The 22,084-nt window shown below is 42.2% G+C and overlaps 1 protein-coding gene across 3 annotated transcripts in view; it reads right to left on the reverse strand.

Annotated features, from left to right (window-relative positions):
• Positions 1-5,924: 5,924 nt before the first annotated feature.
• The window catches only part of REPS2 (RALBP1 associated Eps domain containing 2), a 90,801-nt gene continuing 74,641 nt past the window's right edge, over positions 5,925-22,084 (reverse strand). For 2 of the 3 annotated variants that reach the window (XM_015885971.2, XM_015885962.2), the window contains exons 15-18: positions 14,323-14,406; positions 11,791-11,936; positions 8,559-8,664; positions 5,925-8,036 (exon numbers count right to left, since the gene is read on the reverse strand). In XM_015885971.2, coding sequence (XP_015741457.1) covers positions 7,968-8,036; positions 8,559-8,664; positions 11,791-11,936; positions 14,323-14,406 — 405 coding nt within the window. In that variant the 3' untranslated portion in view covers positions 5,925-7,967. The remainder of the gene's footprint in view (positions 8,037-8,558; positions 8,665-11,790; positions 11,937-14,322; positions 14,407-22,084) is intronic. The other variant, XM_015885979.2, reaches the window with a different exon arrangement.

The following is a 22,084-nucleotide window of genomic DNA, read 5'->3' on the forward strand; positions in this document are numbered from 1 at the left end:
TTGCATCCAGAGGAGGGCCACAAAAATGATCCATGGGATGGAACAACTCTCCAATGAGAACAGACTAAGAGAACTGTGGCTGTTTGGCATTCTGAGGACACCTGAGAGCAGCCTTTCAGTATCTAAAGGGGAGCTACAGGAGAGAAGGGACAGACTCTTTAACAGGGTCTGTGGTAATAGATCAAGGGGAAATGGTCACAAACTAGACTATCTGGATGGGGCTCTGAGCACCTGATGTAGCTGTAGGTGTCCCTGTTCACTGCAGGGGAGTTGGACTAGATGGCCTTTAGGGGTCCCTTCCAACTCAAATGATTTTATGATTCTATGACATCTGGAGCATCATCTCTATGTGGTCTGTATTAGTGTAGCTGAGTCTCAGAGATTATTTCTGTAACTTCTTCCAAGCTCTGTCAAGTGCTCCTGAGTGTCTATACTCATGTCCCGAGCAGAGCACAGGTTTCAATAGACGGCTTACAGAGCAGACAGGCCACAAGAAGTCACCAAACAAACTGCACCCCGCCAACGTATTGTGAAGAACCCTCTGCTGTGCCACCTGCAGACCAGGCTGCTTCCCAAAACCACCCAAACCAGAGCAAAGCCATAAACCCAGCCAAACAGAGCAGCCAGGCCTCCCAGACTGCAGGCTGGGAGCCAGTCAGTGCTTTGGCTCTGCTCAGACTTTCCAGCTTATGCAGAAACCAGCAATCCAGTAACACTGCCATCACTCCTGTGGCTGCACCATCACTGCTCCTCATTTCTTGTCCAGGGATTTCTCAGGCTCTGGTGTCTGGGTTACCACAGAATCATACAACCATATAATCATTAAGGTTGGAAAGACCACTAAGATTATCTGATCCAACCACCGGCACATCACTACCATACCACTAAACCATGTCACTCAATGTGACATGTACGGAGAATGCCATGTCAGTCTGTGGGCAGATCTGCTGGGCAGGTTGGGTCAGCATGTCACCTTGGCAAGGTCCAACATGACCAATGACTTCAGCAGCATCAGTTTCTTCAGTGCCCAGAGTAAGACACCCTGAAGGAGCCTCTTTGCGTTGGCTGGGAGCAACGCCTGCCAGCATGGCTCCACATGTGTTCATGGCTTCGGGATGTGCACACCCTGCTGACCCGAGGCGGCTTCTATGAAGGGAAATTACTGCAAGAATTCCTTAATGAAATAGGAAGCTATTATTTCTCATTGACTATTTAGTGACCTTAAGGAAAAGCACAGGTCTGGGAAACAAGGTGCAGGTAAGATCACACGCCAGCTTTTCTCTTGTAGATAAAAGCATGAAACCTATAGCAAACAATGAACACTTTGTATCAAGCTGCTTAAGGCGAGTATCATCGATTTAACATACCCTCACACTGTGATGGACAGCATGAACTACTTAAAGAATTAAGTGACCTGGGAATGAAATAACTTGTATATCAAGTGGCAGTTCTACATATAATCCTACTGATAGCGAGGCGTTCAGCAGAGCTTTTTTAAGCACATTGCTTTGGTGTGTGGGGCTGGAGCAAAGTGGTGGACATGCAGCGACTCCTTTGCCACCTCAGAATTGTAATTACTTCATCTGTTCCCAACTGATTTCTCTTTGTCTTGGTCCCACCCTTACTGGAGACTGACACCATTTCCTCTCTTCCCCTTGCCTTACCATGCATGATAGCTGCTGTCACAGGGCTGGACACAATACTACTGCTCCACTACTGCCCTTCTCCACAGCAAGGAGAGTCTGTGGCGACAAGTTACCTGCACGTTTCCTCTGTTATGTCCATGTTTCATTGAAAACCACAGCACACTGATGAGTAAATTCCTTTAACAAACCAAGGACACGAAGTAAAAAGTGACTCTTAAGACGTGCTGCAGGAATAGCATGGATTCACTAGTGTGCCATGATTTGATCTCATGCACCCAAGGCCTCCTGCTCCTGCCTGTTTGAGTCATGCAGTGCCCAGGAGGATAGTGTGAGAGGTGAAATAGAAGGAGTGAGGAAAGGGGCAGGTGAAGGAGCTCTGACCCAGCTATGGGCTATGGATACCCAGGGGTTTTTTCGTTTGTTACTTTTCCTTCAGTTAGCTTTGCTGCAGAATCCACGTGAGCATCCGGCCTCATCACACACATTTGACGCAGCATTACCTTAAAAACAGTGGAAGAATAAAGAAAGTGCTTTTGAAGCTTCTATTTCTTTTCTTTCTCACTGAGAACTACTTTTCTACAGCAGGAAGATGCATCGTTTGTTTCTTAAGAAATATAATGGGAATCCAAACATGGAGAGGCAACTTGGAATTGCATGAAGGCACCCTGGAGTGCCATACAACTGTAAAAATTAAGAATGGAAAAGTCATCTAAATCCATTCTGCTGCCAAAGCTGAACAGCTCCCTACAGGATATTTACAAGTTTTTAGCACCTTGGCCTTGTGCCTCACGTGCACTAGAGACATATTTCCAGGCCAATAAAACATCCCTTGTCATGGCTTAAAGCTGCAAGAATTAATTTATCACTAATTATTTCCTATTTAAAGACCTGCTCTTTGGATAGCTGGGACATAATTCTTGAAAATCACACTCGTTGAAGTAGAAGTGCACCATCCCCTCCAGCTCGCTGCCTATAAAGGCCAGCCCTTCAGACATTTTACTTCTCTCTATTTAGTTTCAACTCTCACAGCCAACAGGCTGCCCTCAATACCTACCTGTCAGCCTGGGGGACAGAGATCGCCAATTGCAGGGGTACTGCTGGGGAGCAACTTGGTTCCTTTCCCTGCTCCTCCTTGGGCACCTCCAAGCCAAGGGAATGGGGCACACATGGAAGGGCTTTTCCTGTGTTTGTGCTGTCAGGGTGAGAGAAACATAGACCTCTTCAGGCTTATCATGCAGCTAAGCCTGACCTCTGACAACATAAGGCCTGGCAAAGGAAAGATGAAGGTTTGACTTAACAGAAACCTAAGGAAATATGATTTCACTTTAAATAAGTCTCTCTTTGTCTCTCCCTCACGTACACACAATCCCAGTTTAAGTGATTTCATCTTTCATAGTTGAAGGCCAGCCATCTCGAGCCTCTATTTTTTCCATACTGCGTCACAGTTACTACCCTCCTGTCTGATCTGCACGATCAGCATCTTAAATAAACCACAAAAGCAAGGAAATTTGAAGTTACTGGACACTTTTATTTTAATGTAGCACCCGGTTCCATATCACATACATTTCCCAAACATAGATGGGCACAGTATAGAGCGCTATACATTTTGTAGCTTACCACATGGACATTCTGCAGCTGTGAAAACAAATTGCTTAAATCTGGCTATCTACTTCATAAGTTTAAATTCAAATATATAATAGCTTCAGGATATTTTTTTAGATTAATAACGATAATGCTTGCAATACGATTTTTGTATCAAAAAATCAGTAACAGAGTAAAACATAATGCATGTGTCCATAGCACATTATCAAGAAGATAACTGGAAAAAGCCTTAAACTACATAATTTCTTCTCAAAGGTACTACATCATTTGGAGATCTTTTTCCTAAAAAAATAGTTTTACTCTTCAGTCAATAAAATATGTGACTTCAATAGGGCCTCTTTCCCATCTGACTTCCATAACTCTGTGTATTTTCTTGTCAAGGACTGTGCTTGCCGAAGGCCACACGACTGACGGTGCTGGAAAAAAAGAGATCTCTTAACCCCTGGCTTGAATCTTCCAGGCTGTCTTTCTCCTATCCTGGAAGCCCCAGTGGGAAGAAGGCAGCTTACATACCAGTGAAAGGCAGTTTTCTTATCATGTCCACCCTAAACACTCCCATTAAGTCTTCCAACCTCAGCCATCCCAGTGGAGTTATTTTCAGCTTGACTCATCATTGCCCTGCATTGGTTACCCCTGACAGCACTGAGCTGTGCATACCTCAATGAAAGCTGGGCAAATTCCTCTCTCCAGCATGGCTACAGAGTTCCTAGCAGTAACAGTACTGCTGTACACAAAGGATAAGTTCAGAGACAGACTTGTGAGTTGAGAAGGATATTTGTCAATTTACCAACAGCAGGACTTGGTCTAGTAGTTCACTAACATTTTTGCTACATCAGCAAAACTCTCTGGAAGAGAGAATGGAGAACTCTTGTGGGAGAGGTTATAGTGTTTCCTCTGCATTCTAGTATTAAATTAATAAATAGGAGAAGAGCATTGATCACCAAGGACTTATGTCTTTTTTTTTTTTTCACAGACAGTTTGTTTAGATGAATGCTTCTGAAGTGGAAACAGTTCACCTTGCATAATTATCAGGTCACTGTTTATATTTAAAGGCTCAAATAAAGATGGCTTGATCTATGAAGGTAACCATTCACTGTACTTGGCTAGACATTCTTCATCCTTCAGCACTGAACTACCGCATATTGAAACAAACACTTCACTGAAAGTCATCAGGTGTAACAAATACAAACAGATCCATAAAGAAGTGCATGATCCCTGGGGGTGTTCAAGAAACATTTAGATGTTGTACAGAGGAACATGGTTTAGTGGGAAATATTGGTGGACGGCTGGACCGTGTGATCTTAAAGGTTTTTTCCAGCCTTGGTGATCCTATGATTCTACAACGTGTGAGTGAACACTTATACATAAAACCTCACTTGGAAGAAGATCCTTATCTGGGATGTGCAATAGCCTCTTCAGGATCCTGCTCTGCCCAGGCTTGTCTTGTGGACAAAAATATTTAATTGTCCAAACTGGAATAGCTACAGGAAAGCAAAGACATAAAAAGGGGCACCTTGCATGGTCAGTGCACGCTCCCAGATGCTAGGAAGCTATGCTCTAGGTTATGTTCTTGGTTATCCTACCTTGCTGGAAATACTCTGCTTTGTACTAATGCTTACAGAAATGGTGAATCAAGGAAAACAAGATTTGGTGCATGGGAAGCTGCTGTTGCTCCCTGGTTAGGCACAAGCAGGTCCCAGCTTCTGTTCTGGGCCAGGCATGTCAGGGGCTTAAAACTGATAACTTTCCTGTGATCTGTAAATCTGCAGTACTGGATTTAGATGTGAATTTTGACCAGTCAGAGTCTGATAATAGTAGCCATGGGCACAGTTGCATGAAACAACTGCCAGAAACACAGCTTCATTGTGCTTTCTCCTGTCTCTCTCAAAATGTTAACAGCCTCCCCAAAGTAGCAAAGCTTTACTATTTTGGATGGGATATCACAAATTCTTAAGTACTGAGAAACACAGAGAAGGTTTTCAGGCAACACATGCACAACACACCTATATTTCTTGTATATCCTGCTTTGGTCTCCGTGTCAACTACTGTATCATCACAGCAAATACCACACCAAATGGAGTATGAATTAACTCATATTCTAGGCCACAAAGCTAAGCATGGGATTTGATTGCACCTCTCAAAATCTAACCTCAGTGATAGTCAATTTACCAATTCCTATGATAGACTAACAACTAAGTATACATTTCTCCATTGGTAATCAGGTACTTTAGGTGGAAAAATACAGAAAACAGACTTTTCTACTCTTAGATATTAGGAGGAAGTTTTTCACACAGAGGATGGTGATACACTGGAACAGGTTGCCCAAGGAGGCTGTGGATTCCCCGATCCCTGGAGACATTCAAGGCCAGGCTGGATGTGGCTCTGGGCAGCCTGGTCTGGTGGTTGGTGACCCTGCACATAGCAGGGGGGTTGAAACTACATGATCATTGTGGTCCTTTTCAACACAGGACATTCTGTGATTCCATGGTTCTTTGAACACCACCTATTCAACGAACAACTCAAGTGAAGTAAATGGAGGACAACACCAAAGGAAGCCCCTATCAAACACGAGAAAGTCACTCGCTGTCTTAAAAATGCAATGTGCATTTTTTTCTTCAGAATCACTGAAAAGCTTTTCTTACAAATCACACATAAAAGAAAAAAAACAAAAGGTGCCATATGGTTATTTCCAATTTAATAGCGGGGGTTTATTAACCAAATGACAACACGAGAACTAAAACGCAAACATAGAAGAGCACTTAACCTAATTAAAATTTCAGGAATGACTCAATGTTACAAATAAACGATGTTAGTTTTCAAACAGCACTGCTGATAGCACATGGACAATAACTCTTTTGCAGCTTCCCAAGTGTCTGCGGCTCTCATGTTTTGTCACTGATCAGAAACGTCTGACACCAGCTAAGCAACAGTCCCACAAAAAAAGTTCCAAACCTGGAGAAATGTTGATCATTCACACAGTGATGTTTAGTTGAATCAAAAGCAATGTGTTAAAAAAAAAACACAGATTTTTGTTAACAATTCTGCAAACACTTATTTCCAACTTTTACACTTCTGAATCCATATCCCACATCTGCAACCATTCCAGCAAAAATAATGTTTCCTCATCACTTTACACTTTCCTGTTGGTGTCATTCTTACTTATCTCCAAACAAAACTCCTGGCTGCTCTGATGTCCTCCAATATCTCACTGCAGCCATGCTATGACACAGCCCAAAGGGAGGCCACCAAGTTATTTCAAATTTGCTCCTCCTTCCTCTCTACCCCAGAGCCATCCTACAGCTAACGGGAGAATGTGTAAGACCAAAAATGGTCAAGAAAAGCCCCCAGTGTGTTGCAAAGTTTTTGCAAGGTTTATACTTAAATCAATAAACAACTGGATACAAAACACATGCAGCACTGCATTTAAGATGACTAACAAGTAGGTTACATTCCCTAGCAGCACAGCACACATCATGTCCATGAAGGGAGCAAGGTTGATAATATGTCTGAAATCACCCAGTATAAAAATACTGGCCCCTTAAGAGATAAAGCAACGTGAATTAGACAGCTTCCATCATGAGAACTGAGATTAAAGCCAGCGACCACTGTACCCATGAAAACCTTCCACAGAGTACAACTGGCCCTGGAGCAGACCAGGTAAAAACAATAATACTACTAATCTTTATTTCTTCATTTGAAAACCAGATGGGCATTAACAGCTTCATCCTATCAGCGATATCTCTAGTGAGGTGCAACAGAACCTTAATGAAAGCCTGCTGTACAAAGCAATTGTTTCCATTATACATTTTACAATCTCATGTGCTTCAGTTTTTCTCTCTTCTTTTGGAAATACAGTTCTTGCACATGTCCTTAAAACAAATTAGCAGCTGTTAAAACAACAAAGCAGACCAATACAAATATACTTAGGACAGCTTTTACAAAAAAAAAAAATAAAAATGCCCAGAACGCATTTTTAACCTCTTGTTAGAAATACACTGTTGGTTTAAAGAAATCTTTTATGCAGAGACACCGTCAGTTGCAAGCAAGTGATCAAATATGGGTGATAGGAAAGAGTTATAGCTCAAAAAACAGATTTTTTTTCTTTTTTTTGTAATTTCCAAAATAATAAAAATTTAATATTTTTACTGTTCTCTCTTTTGATTTGTAACTTATAAAATACAAGTTCTCTAACATTAAAATACATCTGTGATTGAATAATAAACAGCACTAAGAAAATAATTATCTGACACATGATTGCGGGTAGAGACTCTTCCTCTAATGAGTTGGATTCCTGCTGTGCTTTCAATCCACAGGTCCTCTACCACCCTACAGGAACTGGTAACATCCAGGAACCCATCTCAGAGGATGGGTTTTACATTTAAACACCAATTCTGGAATTATGTACCTCTTAATATTTGGGATAGGAGGCATTGCAAGAATATGTATAAATCGGCGATTCTTGGCATAAATAAAATACTCTCATTCATTTCAGTGGCAAACTGCATTTACACGTTAGGCTGGAAAGAGGGAGGGAAGAGGGCAGAGCACCAGCCCAGAACCATCTGACAGTTTGGTATTTGCTTTCTGTACCTTCTCCATCTGCAGAGGCAAGCAGGTACAGCAGGGTGCAGAAGGCAAGCCGGGCACCCCACTGTGGTCACCTCAGTGGTTACAAGGCTGTTGGTGCACGTGCTCTGCTGCTGCACAGTGTGCTGGAGGTCACAAGACGGTTACAGGGCGAAGCTGCTCCAGCTGCGTTTCCAAGGCAATTCGTTCCTTGTGGACCTCCTGGAGGATGAAGAGAGACATGCTGTCACTTTTTCACAAAAAAAAGTGTGGCACTTGCACATAACCCTACACCCATGAAGAGCAGCCTGGCAAACTGTTGGTGCTGAGCGGAGGCCCAGGGCTCCACTGTTCCAGTAATTCTCTTGCAGTCCCAAAACACCACACCACTACCACTCAACCACTGTGACTCCAGGAGACAGCGATGGAGCACAGCTGATCAGATGACAAGATAGGTACACCTGTGCTGGGTGATGCCATCACATTACCTGGACTTTTCAGAAAGACAAGGTGAATCCTTTATTTAGACTTACTCTAGCTGCCAATGGTGCCATCTGCGCACAGGTGGTAACTGTTCCTATAACACCTAATCTTAGCCACACATACAGTACAGTTATTCTCTTCCAGAAAGTTAGGAAGTATTGCAGTAGGTTTCATCTGAAAGGATGAAGAAGATTCTCTGCTGGCTCTGCCACACAACCAATAGCAGGGAGCTTTGTCACTGATGTTCAATGCATTCCTTACCTTCAGCTGCTGCTGGAGCTCACTGTTTAACCTGGCGAGCACAGCATTGGCTTCTTTGTTTTTTCGTATAGCAGTCTGAATAGCCCTTTTCTGCTTGGAAGACTGTCTGCCAGACAGATAAATAGAAAACATTTCAATTAACAACCCCAACAACAGTGGCTGATGCCAGAAGACCAGCCATCCATTCTGTGCATTTACACACTATACACACGGGACTATGCTTTGAAGACAAGTACAAATTACACATTTTAACAAAGAAAAATGCAACCTCAGAATGGGATGGCCAAGTCAGGCGGATGACCTGAAAGTGAAGTGGTCACTTTTCTTAATTCAAGCGACAGAAACATTTTAGGCTGTCTTAATTATTTTAAAAACTGATTCAGCTTGAGAAAAGCCCTTGCATAGTTGTACTTCCTGCAGTGCCTGCACATTAGTTGTTTGCAGACACTTGTAGAGTTTAAAGATTCGGGAGTGGTTAAAAGAAAGCACACAGACCGTTCTATTCAGAAAGAAAGGACGCTGGCATGAAAATATAGTCTCATATTATTTTGAGGAAGTACTGATCCTGAAGTTTCTTCACTTAGAAAATTCATCTTTCCTCCCCCGCAAAATAGTTATTTCTACTAAAACCACCTGATGTCACCAACAGATACAGGTAGATGACTTACAGACTTGCCTCATCTCTTTGGCTGTGTAAATAAAAGATTCCTCACCTATTATCATTATGACTTTATGGCCCATGGTGACTGATTTGGAGGAAACTGCTGTCAGGAAGATAGGTATAAACAGAGACAGCTCAATACATAAAGATCAACCTATTCTAAGAGACAGAGGTAGTGAGAGGAGAAAGGAACAGAAAATATAGAAAACAGTGGCTGAATATCCAAGCCCTGATCCAAATAGGTTACTTTAAGGTTTTACATAGGGCAGCAAAAGTTAGTTAATGATAAATTTATTCTAAAATAGATATTCTATTTAAACAAGACAGGATTAAGTTGAGACATTAACAAATGCTATCATCTGTCCTTGAACCACTATAGAATTTGCACTCCCAAAGGACAAAACAGTGCATTTTAGGAGTCTTATCATTTCTTCTAATCTCCATCTCTGAAACACAGATTTGGACTGTTGACGAACGGTTTGCCAAGAACTGTTCAACTGACTGGGGCCACTCAGTTTAGCTTTACACTGAATCAGATGTCTTTGGGTGAAGGCAGGCTAGACAATTTCTGCCGAGGGAGATGTATAGACACAAAAGGGCTTCAAATGCCTTCATTTACCATTTCTTTTTCCCCTTCTACACTGCTATTAAATACATATTTACTGAAATCCTGCAAGTTCTGCTGCTAACAGCTTTAACCTGTTTTTATGAGAGCAAACAACACATGCTGAGTTTGGCACTGGATTATCACAAATGGTCTACAGCTCATTTCTGACCCTCCTTGTGAGGAAGAAACATCACAAGGATATGCCCAGCACCAAGCATTTAACAACTCAGGCTCCTGGGCACTGAATAAGTTCTATGTGTCCAAGCCAATGATCAATTCCATAAGCTTTGTGCAAGGTGAAAACACATACTCACAAAGTTAAAAGGAGCTGAGTTACAGATGCTGGTTGAGCAGCAAAGCTTGCTCTTCAGATGTGCCTATCAGGCACAGAGGTAGGACAAAATAGGACCTTTTGCAGAGGCTTACCAGCTAAAAGTCATTACAACCTCATTCTGCACTGGAGTGCTAAGAAGATTTCAGAAACCTGTATCTGAAACCTGTATCAGAAACCTGAAGACTAGGGAGAATGTGGGCCCCCTACTAAGTGAGGGGGGTGTTCAGGTAACGGGGGATGCTGAGAAGGCGGAGATACTGAATGCCTTCTTTGTTTCTGTCTTCAGTGGAAAAGATCTCCCTCAGGAATCCCAGACCTTGGAGGTTAGTGAGGGGGTCTGAGAATGGAAGACTTCCCTTTAGTCAGGGAAGAGGATGTAGTCTACCTTGATTTCAGCAAGGCATTTGATACTGTCTCCCACAACATCCTTATAACAAAGCTGAGGGAGTGTGGGGTAGATGAGTGGATAGCGAGGTGGGTCAAGAACTGGCTGACAGGCAGAGCACAAAGGGTTGTCATTGGTGGTGCAGAGTCCAGTTGGAGACCTGTAACTAGTGGTGTTCCCCAGGGGTTGGTGCTGGGTCTGGTCTTGTTCAACATCTTCATCAATGACCTTGACGAGGGGATAGTGACCACCCTCAGCAAGTTTGCTGATGACATGAAGTTGGGAGGATTGGCTGACATGCCTGAAGGCTGTGCTGCCACTCAGTGAAACCTGGACAGGCTGGAGAGCTGGGCGGTAAGAAACCGGATGAGGTTTAACAAAAGCAAGTGTAGAGTCTTACATTTAGGGAGGAATAATTGCATGCACCGGTACAGGTTGGGGGATGACCTGCTGGAGAGGAGCTCTGCAGAGAGGGACCTGGGTGCCCTGGTGGACGACAGGTTGGTCATGAGTCAGCAGCCAAAAAGGCCAATGGCATACTGGGGTGTATTAAAAAGAGTGTGTCCAGTAGGTCGAGGGAGGTGATCCTCCCCCTCTACTCTGCCCTGGTGAGGCCTCATCTGGAATATTGTGTCCAGATCTGGGCTCCCTAGTACAAAAAAGGCAGAGATCTCTTAGAAAGAGTCCAGCGGAGGGCCACTAAGATAGTGAATGGCCTGAAGCATCTCCCCTATGAAGAAACGCTAAGTGAACTGGGTCTGTTTAGCCTTGAGAAAAGAAGACTGAGAGGGGGCCTGATCCATGTCTATAAATATCTGAGGTGTGGGGGGCAAAGTGTTGAAGCCAGACTCTTTTCAGCAGTGTGTGGAGACAGGACAAGGGGAAATGGCCAGAAACTGGAGCACAGGAAGTTCCGCACGAATGTGCGCAAGAACTTCTGTACGGTAAGGGTGACGGAGCACTGGAACAGGCTGCCCAGGGAGGTGGTGGAGTCTCCTTCTCTGGAGATATTCAAGACCCACCTGGACGCCTACCTGTGTGACATGGTGTAGGGAACCTGCTTTGGCAGGGGGGTTGGACTCGATGATCTCTGGAGGTCCCTTCCAACCCCTACGATTCTGTGACTCTGTATCATGTGAAGTATTCTCAAAGCCAGAATTGTTAAGCACAAAATCACGCAAAGAGCAAACTCTGCCACATCAGATCTGATGGTGCAGTTAAGCATGCATGGTAAAGCTTGTTTACTTTTGGACTGGGAGGTGAGGCTTCGCTGCCGGCAGGGAAGAGGTCACATTTAGTGTAGGAGATAGCTCGGGGTTCTCCAGCCCCTGCACCTCTGTCCGGAGCTTCCTGCGGGCTGGTTTGGAGGGCGGCTGAGCAAGAACAACCTCCTGCAAGCGAGAAGCACAGCAAAGTTAAGTCAGGATGTATATGTCCCATCATCAGGTCGGGGCAGAAATTGCTGACATCTGGCCTCTGCTTTCATAATTTAAAGTGGTACAGGGATTAATCTAAATTCAGTAATAGCCTCCTGGGTTTTTCACTTTGCTCAAAGGAACAGTAACTCCTATGACCCTTTAATGAGTGAAGTGATTACACTGGCGTTTCATCTTCATCTGGATGACAGGCTCTTCAGAACCAGATTGTATTTGGGAAAGGGATAGAAGGGGTGTGAATGCATACACTAGCCCTAAGTTGGCCCCAAATCATTGTGACCAAAGCATGATTTATTTTTAATTGAGCTCAGCCAATAGAAACCAATCATCAATCATTTCCATCCCATCTCCTATCTCAGTCCTTCCCCCCCAGCACGCATTCTCTCCCTGCTTCTCCCCTACTCTCTTACATGAAGCACATCTAAAAGAGCTTAGGAAGACACACTTATAAAATCATCCATGTAAAATCAACATGTTGGAAGTGCAGAACTCCAGTTATTTCTCTTAACAAATTATATCATGGAGAGAGTCCATTTTGCAAGTAAAACCAAAGGCTTTAAAAGTTTAAAAACTGTTTTCATTCCTTTTTTTTCTTTCCTCTTTTTTGCAACGGGAAGTGGGTTTAATGCTTTATAGCTGCTTTTATGTTGAAATATAAACACGTGCCTTTCACAGCATTTAATTACTAGATCTCCTCTACAAGCAGTATAACTTTTACTGCTCTACTTCAAGAATGAGAAAGCTAAGACTCAAAAATAATAATAATAAAAAGAAGTAATTTTACAAAAGTTACACATTTAGTGTCACAATCAACAGCAGAGATCAAGTTTTACTATCACTTGTGCTGTGTATACTACTAGGCCAGGCTATCTTCCTTACTATAGTTCGGCCATTTGTTAATAATATAGGAATAAAACTAAACAGAGAAGCACACAACAACAAAGCAATGCTAAGAAAAAGAGCTGTAGTAAACAGCCTGACTCAGCAGAAGAGACTATGACTGACAAAGCACCAAAAATAACCATAATGTCATTAGTAATTAAAATTATTAGAGGAATTAGAATTGTAAGGTGAGAAAGGGTTTAGACATTAAAAACAAAACAAAACAATTCTGCCATTGCTTTATAAACAATTTGGAATATGATGAGACCTTTTAATCCAGACATCAGCATATCAGCACTGCACAGATCTCAGATAACACTGTGCTCTGAAATCCTATGCATGTGCATGGCAGGAAAGGAACCTCTGTATGACTTCAACAGCTATGAACTGCTGGGATTCCAAGTACGCAACCCCAGTCTACCTTAAAACTCCAGCATACTACTCCACAGCCAGGCACTACTCCGTATTTTCAGGAGCCCAGTGAGATGAGGATGAGCACAAGAATTTCACTGTTCCAGCAAAGTTGCAGAGTAGCAAGAAACAAATGGGGCTAGGATAGAAATAGGATGTGGTGGAGCACAGGTGGAGCTAGGACACTGCCTGGAAAGCTTCATCATGCACAGGAATGGACACCAAAGCATTTGTTTGCACTTCCCATTAGGGAGGAAGTGTAATGATGCTCCCTGGCAAGGTATGTACTAGACATACCACCTGACAGCAGTTCTTGATTGGGCTGAGCAAAAGTTTTGTGGATGCTCTTTGGATACTGAAGAGGATGGAGAAGGGAGGATCTGCCTTTGCCCCCTATCAAAAATCTGTTTTGTCTGAGGCTGATGGAAGGAGACACAGGGAACATAACCAGGAGCAGGAAAATGCTCATAGATACTGATGGGGCCATTCCACTCCTAAGCCAGGATCTGTGAAGAATGCCATTATAACTTCAGATAGTACTTCATACAAATCGTGCTCATACAAAAGGATATTAGAAATTGCACACTGTAATCAAATAGTTTGAGCAAATCTCCCCCACTGTATGTACATTCAGTAGCAGATTCTGACTTGTAGCAAAGAAGTGCGTTTACATCAAAACTGAATCCTTAATAACTGGAAGCAAGAAGTGCATCACGATTGGGAAGAATTACAGTGAGACAGGGGTCAAGTACAATCAAATCCTTTTTTGTCTCCCCTAAGGCTTCACAAGCCCCTATTGATTTGAAACAAATGGCAAGCTGCCTTTCTTCAGGCACATGCATTGATGTGTATGTACTAAGAGCCTTAATGATTTATCGGAGCTGATGTCACACACCATCCCAGTTCTCTCTAGTGCCTTGACCTCCAGAGAAGGTAAACATGTAAAAACGTAACCCTAACCCTCAATTTAATTGCTTTAAATCTTAAAACAACTACGTTTGTTGATGAAGGCAAATCACTCAACAACAATACAACACGCAGGTCTCACCTTTTTTGCTGAGCTGTTTTCTTCTGCCTGGGACTGGGGTCTATTCATCTGAGGATGTAATTCAACCTCAGATACTTGCTCTGTCTGTAACAACAAATCAGTCATTGCTACACCCACAAAACAGCCGGCAGTCACATACAATAACGTCAATGAGAGGAAACATTACATACAAAAGAAAAGTTACTTTAACAATTCAAGGGGAGGGGAAATAGAGTCCGAGGGTGACAGCTGAATGGACGACATGTCTTTTTTTGACTTCTAATGAAACCATTTTCTTGCATTTTACTGTGCTAGGAAATAAGATGTATATTTATAGATATATATTATTTTTTTTCTGAGAAAAATTAGAAACCATATTCATCTCTAAACATGAATGACCAGGATTCTTTCCAGGGCTCTCCCTGAGGCCTAGGTACTCAAAAAAACAAGGTGAGGGTGGATAAAAGCTAGGAGGATTGTGGCTGCACCCCATCACCTTATCATCTCCAAAACTGATGAAAATTTACTGGCGTAAGCCTCTGTCTTTGAAGCTGGTAAGACTGGAGTGAGAAAGCATGAATTAGACCAAAAATTCCAGTAAAGTTACTGAAAACACCAGCCATAAAAGAAAAAGGCAAATAATCTTCTTCCTTCCTTCCTCCTTTCTCACGTTTCAAACAGAAACCAAACTGAACCCTCAAAGCACAGGTCTATACTTCAGCAAACCACAACTCCCTCCCAGCAGCATGTCTGACACAGGCGAACATAAGAAGGAGGGTTAACCCTTGGTGGTGCCCGCCCTGAGATCTTCCAGCACCATTCGATTTTCTCCAACAGGACGTGGCACGGCACATCTGCTACACGAGGGTACCGTGATTTGGAGCTGCCTGTCCCTGGGCATGCTACAGCAAACAGGGTATAAACAGGGCACGCCTGTTTTCTGTCTAGAAAGCCTCAGCTGGCTTTTGAAGATGGAAAGGCAGGCAGCAGTGGGGAGGCTGAGGGCGCTTGGCACTCGCAGGCTGCCTCTTCTCTTTCCCAGCTCCTGTCAAGTCAGAGCCAAGCTGACAGCAGCCCCCAGGCAGGACAGGCAGCCTGCCATCATGCTCTCTCCTCCAAAAAGACTCATTTCCACCCAGGTGAAAGCTTGTGTTCAGAAAAAAAGGAGTTCAAGGCAAACCTCAAACTTTAAAGGTGCTGGGATTTTAGCCAAAAAAATAACCTGTCACACGCTGAAGAACCTAATTTGTTGTTGCCAGGAGATTTCTGCTTAGACCCATCATGTTTTGGAGCGGCCACAAGTTTCACAGCATTTAACCATAGGTTAAAAAAATGACAGAATGTGCAGAATTCGGTGTATTTAAAAATGAAGGACTTTTCTTTTTTTTCATCCCGCTTCCCTTTCTGTAAAACAAGAACAATAAGAGCTCAGCAGAAAGCTGCAGGGGAAAAGCAGTTCTGTCAGGTTACTGCCGCTCTTCAACTGTACAGCGTTGAACATGTACACAGAGGAGAGAGATTTGTGATCTTTTTTTAAAATGCATGTGAAATTCCTCTGGAGAGGAGGAAGATTTGTCTTGGCTGACAAGATTGCTCCCCCCCTCCTCTAGGTGTGCCACATCTGTAGCGTTATCTTACGGCAAAAAGAAAAATAAACTCGCTGTAACTTTCCACTACTATTTGAATATTAGTACCATAAGCATCTGGATTCCAAATAGCTATTGGTTAGCAACATTTCAATTCGGGAAACCTTCCTCATGGATTGAAGAGCTCCTTTTATATCTGTTGATTTCTGAGACAAATAGGAGAGTGAAATGGGAAAGGCAATGTTTTTTTATCTGTTTACAATAATCAAAGACCTTTAAACATACATTTAATGCAACATGATTTCTTTATCAGCAACCTGAACAGTCCATAACCTCCCTGACTTCTACAACCAGTTTTTATGTATTTGAAAGAAATCAAGGCTCAAAGCACTGCTGACTGCAGTCGGGCAGATCTACGGGGCTTTCACAAATGATTTGGGGCAGCAAAGCTCAAATCCCAGCAGACATACACAGTAATGTTAGAATCGAATCACATCACTTTGACAAATCACTCACTCATTTAGGGACATCATCAAGCATAAACCTGGTACTTCGGAGTGTCACATAGTACGCATGCTCTCTAAAGGCCTCGTGGCCTTTGCTGAATAACACAGTGCAATGGTAGATGTGTGAGAGCCAGCTCTGAAAGATCTTTCTTTGATAGGGGGCACCAGAATCCCCAGTAATCTGGCCAGGCAGGCTGCTTCTGGTGCTCACGCTCTTGTTGGAGTCTCCATCAAACTTGGCACCACAAGAAAGAATTCAGCAATTTATTTTGAGGAATGGAAGAGAAAGGAGACCAACTCTCACATATTTATGCGTAGATAAAATGCAGCGTGCTCAAGCAATGGAGAAATAACCATGTAGACTTGAACTCTACAATGTCAATTACAAATAACAAGGAAAGCTGAACTCAGAATAAGACAATGGGCCTGGAGAAAAAAAAATAGGAAAAAGATAAAAGATAAAAAGGAAAATAAAGAAAAAAGGGGTGAAAAAAGAAGAAAAAAAGAGGGAAAAAAAGAAAAAAAACCACTAATAATTGCAGAAAAACTGATTGTGAGTGTTAATATCAAAAGTGTGAGATTTTCAATTTTCCAACAGTTTGATAACACATTTCTTAGCGACACGTCACACATATACATACATATACATATATGTGTGTGTGTGTGTGATGTACATATATATATATGCTTATATTTGAGTATCTGAGTGCTGTGATGTGGCTGTCAGCCCCACAGCTGTGGCAGCTGTGTGGCTGTGGTACCGGCAGGCTGAGGCCAGACCACAAAGCCAGCAAGAGGGGCTGCATACAGATCAGCCTGCAAAGCTCAGCAGACACTGGGACGGGGACTCGCTGAAGCAGGCGGATGGTAAAAAAATATATGTATATACCTACATTTGATCAAGAAAAATAGAAAAAAAAAGAACTAGTTCTGGTGATGCAACCCATCCATGTACAATGAATGAAAGCGAGTGACTGCCATGTCCCTAAAGTGCCACCTAGTGGCACGCCGGACAGGCCATTTCTTAAAGTTTAGCTTAGAGGAGAGCATAATTAATAGCTGTCTGCATTATTCAGAGCCTGCAGACTGCTCCTAACCCACAAAGTGGGCAGGCAGCAGGTGCTGACACGATTAGCCTCAGCTCCTCAGAGTCCACCATTTACTGGTCAGGCAGAAGCTGGGTCTACGCATTAAAGATTTGCCAGCAGAGCTCTGAGTTCCGACCGATGAGAAAGTCTTTGCTTCTCAAAGTGATGGGCTTCTGACACAAGTGCCCAAGCGTAAACAATCTGCATGATGCTGCAGTGGATTGTGTCCCGGGCCTGACACCACTTAACCCTGGCAAAAGCCTTTTGTGTAACTGCAACTTGCATCAATGCAAAGGTTTGCTGATTCAACTAACCCTACCAAGTCCCCCAGGCAAGGCTTGATAGGCTTTGCAAACACATTTACAAGATGTACAACAATAAACTGCCTCTTTCCATCACAGCAATAAGAAACTTTTCCTACATCTTGGAAATATCTCACTCTTATCTTGAGTTTCAAAACTCTCCAGCAGTGCTTTGTGAAACTCAATGACCTAAAGTTGGGGGTGGGGGGAGGGTTGTTTTGTTGTTGTTGTTTAGCAATGCTGAGTGATACACAGACTTCACACCTGTACCTCAAGACAGTCCAGTCCATAACTGGTCTCCCACAACAGAAAGTCTTCATGGAGCATTCATAGTTCTGTTACCTGAGAGCTTTTTGCAGGAGGTAAAATACATATATTTGATCTTTTCCACAACTGAGTTCAGCCCACACTTACATTCTAGGATAACTTTACACATGGAAATAGCACCACTGTAGTCAATGGCACCACTTGCAGAAATGAAATGATCTCTGTGTGTTCACTGGAATAGTCTGTAATCATTATCTATACAGCGTCACTGCTTAGCTTTGCCAAAAAAAAAAAAAAAAAAAAAAAAAACAAACAAACAAACAAAAAAAAACCAACAAAAAACCACACTGAGAACAGCTTATCTGTATGAAAAAGTAGGATACTAAATATGCTTAATGCTCAGTATGTGCCCATTGCAATCTTCTATCATCTCTAGGTAAGTTCATTTAAGAGGTAGTTTTCTCCTTTCCAATCATTCACTTTTTCCTGTGTTCAGTGGAATTTCTAAATTCAATTCCAGTTTCTGTGAGTTTAGTCTATCCCACACTGAATCATCAGTTCCTTTTATTGCTTGTTACGGAAACTGAAAGTGATAAGATAGAAAGAAAAACCATAGGGATGCAAATGCAACAAGCTCCTGGGGTCTCAGTGTGTTGTCGTCTTCCTCGGCACACCATGCAGCCCTAAAGTTTTGATAAGCTTTTTCTCTCCCTGAGCTACCTGAGGGCTGCCGATAAGGTTTAGGCAAAAGGCAGCAAATACAAATAAATTGCTGCTACACTCAGCCCATTCGCAAGGAAAGAATAGGACCCAGATGGAAGCATTAACAACAACCTGTTTTAATACTCCACTTCTACAAAACCAGATGAATGGGAGCTAGGAAGAGGTATGTGCCTTCCACACAAGATACAGGCACTGGATTCTTGGCTTGCTCTGCTGTTGATTTTATGATTAATGTGAAGCCAAATTCAGAAAGTTATTACAACACATTTTAATTAAGATACTCACTTTTATTCTACCACTCTCCCAGAAACCTCTTTAGAAATGATTTTATGGCAACCATCAACTACTTCCCAAATTCAATTCTAACTGCACTAGCTTCTACCACTTCTCAAACCATAATTTATTTTGCCTAGCCATTTTAGATTTAATACATAATTTTCATGACAGAAGAGGATAATCCATTTGTATTATATTAGAGTGGCAGATGGCAAAGTCTTTCATTCTACAGAAGACTTTCAGTTTTATTATAGTTACAGGCTTCTTCAGTACCTAATGCACTGATTATACAATATATGTCAATCTGCAGCCAAAACAGTGGAGACAATCAAAACCCCCCCACCATTTTCTTGTGCGGTGATTGTAAATGCAAGCTAAAAAAGTGTTCCCTTGGTTCAATATAACATGGCTACTTGGGAGAGAACCATCATGTGTATGAGTCTGCCAAAAGCAAAATAATTTTGTTCTTTTTTTTTCCGTAACAAAAAAGTCCCCTCTCATAAAGGTCCAGATGTCTTGCCAGCAGGACATATTCTTCACATTATTTTACACAGGCACCTCAGTTGGCTGCACATCTTCTCCTAACCCAGCCCCATAACAGAACTCAGCAAACCCTCTCTCTTCCTCTTATCGACTCAAGCTTTACCCAGACATCAAAGGCATAAGCTACACAAGACAACCAGGGGACCAGAAGGTGTGGGTTATTTTGGTCAAAGTGAGGGAAAAAAATCACATTACCCATGGGAGACTTACCAAGATCAGTCTGTCAGGACCTCCGAATTTAACTAGATAAAGCCAGTTATTGGCAGAGGGGGTCCCTAAGACCAGCTCCCAGCATGGAACCAGCATGAGCTCAGGAGCTCTCAACAGGATGGATGGGAGCCCTTCCTTCCCCACCTCTTCAACTCAGCACCGCAGATCAGCATGGGCACACTTAATTAACAGTTACAGACACTTCTTGAACTGGTTCCCAGTTTTCACGTGTAATTCCTGATGATGAATGGCCAAAGGGCTTTGAGGAATTAGAAGTATCAAGTAACATTCTGAGAGCAGAACATTCAATCAGTTAAAAAGAATAATATCTTAGCTTTCCAACAAAGCCAGGTGCCTGTAACTTGGAAGGGTGACCCACCTATCATCCCTCACAGCATTATGTTTCCATGATTTCACCAAATCAATAGTAACTAATACTAACGATGGCCTCTAGACTGACAGCTTAACTCTGAGCTCATATAACACAGTGAGATTTTAATCTTTAGAGCTACAAGGTACTCGGGATACTTTACAACTTGGTTATGTTAACAACTGCCTACCTATTCCAACTTCACTAGAGCACTGCCTTAGTCTGTCATTTTTGTCAGTGCCCATCAAAACTGCAATCATGGAACCGCTGGGAAAAGTAGGTTCTGAGGTCTCTAGAAAAAAAAAAGTCCAGCCCAAATCAGAGCTAATCTGCAAAACCAACAGGCTTAAAATTTAGGCTCTGGGAAAAGAGATCAAGAACATGGGGTTTTTTTCAGCCAAGATATACAGGTTTTTCTTCCAGCCCCACCGTTTTCAAATCCCCTTATGCTGTACCAGCAGGATACCATCACTGCAGGACAGGAAGATACTAAAATAGAGTAATTTAAATAAAGGAATGTTGATCTAATTGGGCAATGCTGCAGAGAGTGAGTTATGTTGGAATAAATCCTGAAGTTTTACTTGCTCTTCAGTGCTCATCCATAATTCCTATCAACATAATTTTGTCACTAAATCTTCCATAGTAAGCAATGGCAGTAAATAGTTTCTGTATACTTAAAAGCCGAAAGTAATAAACTTTGTTTTCCATTAAAAAAATAATAACAGAGGCTTATGTGAGATGTGCACACACATGTTCCGTTCCAGCTCAGTTCCAGTGGAATGTTATTCACAGCACCCAAAGTTATTTCCTGTATGAAATGTGTACCACTGAGAATCAGCAGTGTACGCTGCTGCCTTCCTATTGTGATTCCTACACCAGGCTGAATATTGCAACAAGCTGCAGGTTGCTTGTTCTACATACTGTCACTTGGGGGGTCCAGAATGCCTAACAACTTGTGCCTTGAAGAAAAAAATAATAGACCAGAAAAGCCATAGATATAGCATAGCATGCCCTGGGAAGTGAGAAACAGAGGTAGGGACAGCACCCTAACTCACTGCAATAGCTTGCAGCATATTAAGCATTTATGGTCACAGGATGAAGAAGAAATTGTACAAATACAATTAGTCTTAAACCCAAGCAGCTACTACAGACTTGCTAAGTGTAAGATGTGCTATTAGGGATTACAGAAGACACCACTTTAGTCGCACACAAGAATATAGAAAGTAGTAAAATAAAAACATACTACAAAAAAACGTATTAACCAAAATAAAACTCTAGTCTTTATATAAGCCTGTTTCCATACAAACACTTTCTAAGTGCCCTTCATGGAATTTAGGCAAAAACTGATTTCTTTTTTTCTTTCAAAAGAAAAGCAACATGAATTGAGGCTTGTAATAAAGCATTTCATACCACATTTCACAACATCTTACTGGAAACATAAATTCAAAACAGTTAGTGGAACAGAGAGATATAAGTTGGAATTTGGACTAAAATCTCTCATAAATCAGAGATTATGGAAAAATGAATTGTGGTACATCTCCACACTATGTAAACTTGCCTTTTGTCCATCTTTATTTAACTCATCTGCGGTCACTACAGCTACTTCAGAAGAAAGCATCGCTGCATTAAAGAAATGCCTAGTGAAAGTTCTGAGGAAAACCTGGGTACAGGTTATGGACTGATGGAGATATAAGTTGACAAAACACTGACTGAGGAGATGGAGTTACTGAGACGACCTCATAGTGGCATTTCAGTATCTAAAAGGGAGCTACAGGAAAGAAGGGGACAGACTCTTTAGCAGGGTCTGTGGTGACAGACAAGGGGAAATGGCTTCAAGCTTAAAGAGGACAGATTTAGATTAGATATAAGGAAAAAGTTTTTTACTGAGAGGGTGGTGAGGCACTGGCACAGG

The sequence above is a fragment of the Coturnix japonica genome, chromosome 1 (assembly GCF_001577835.2).
Source record: "Coturnix japonica isolate 7356 chromosome 1, Coturnix japonica 2.1, whole genome shotgun sequence".
In the NCBI taxonomy this organism is placed as follows: Eukaryota; Metazoa; Chordata; class Aves; order Galliformes; family Phasianidae; genus Coturnix; species Coturnix japonica.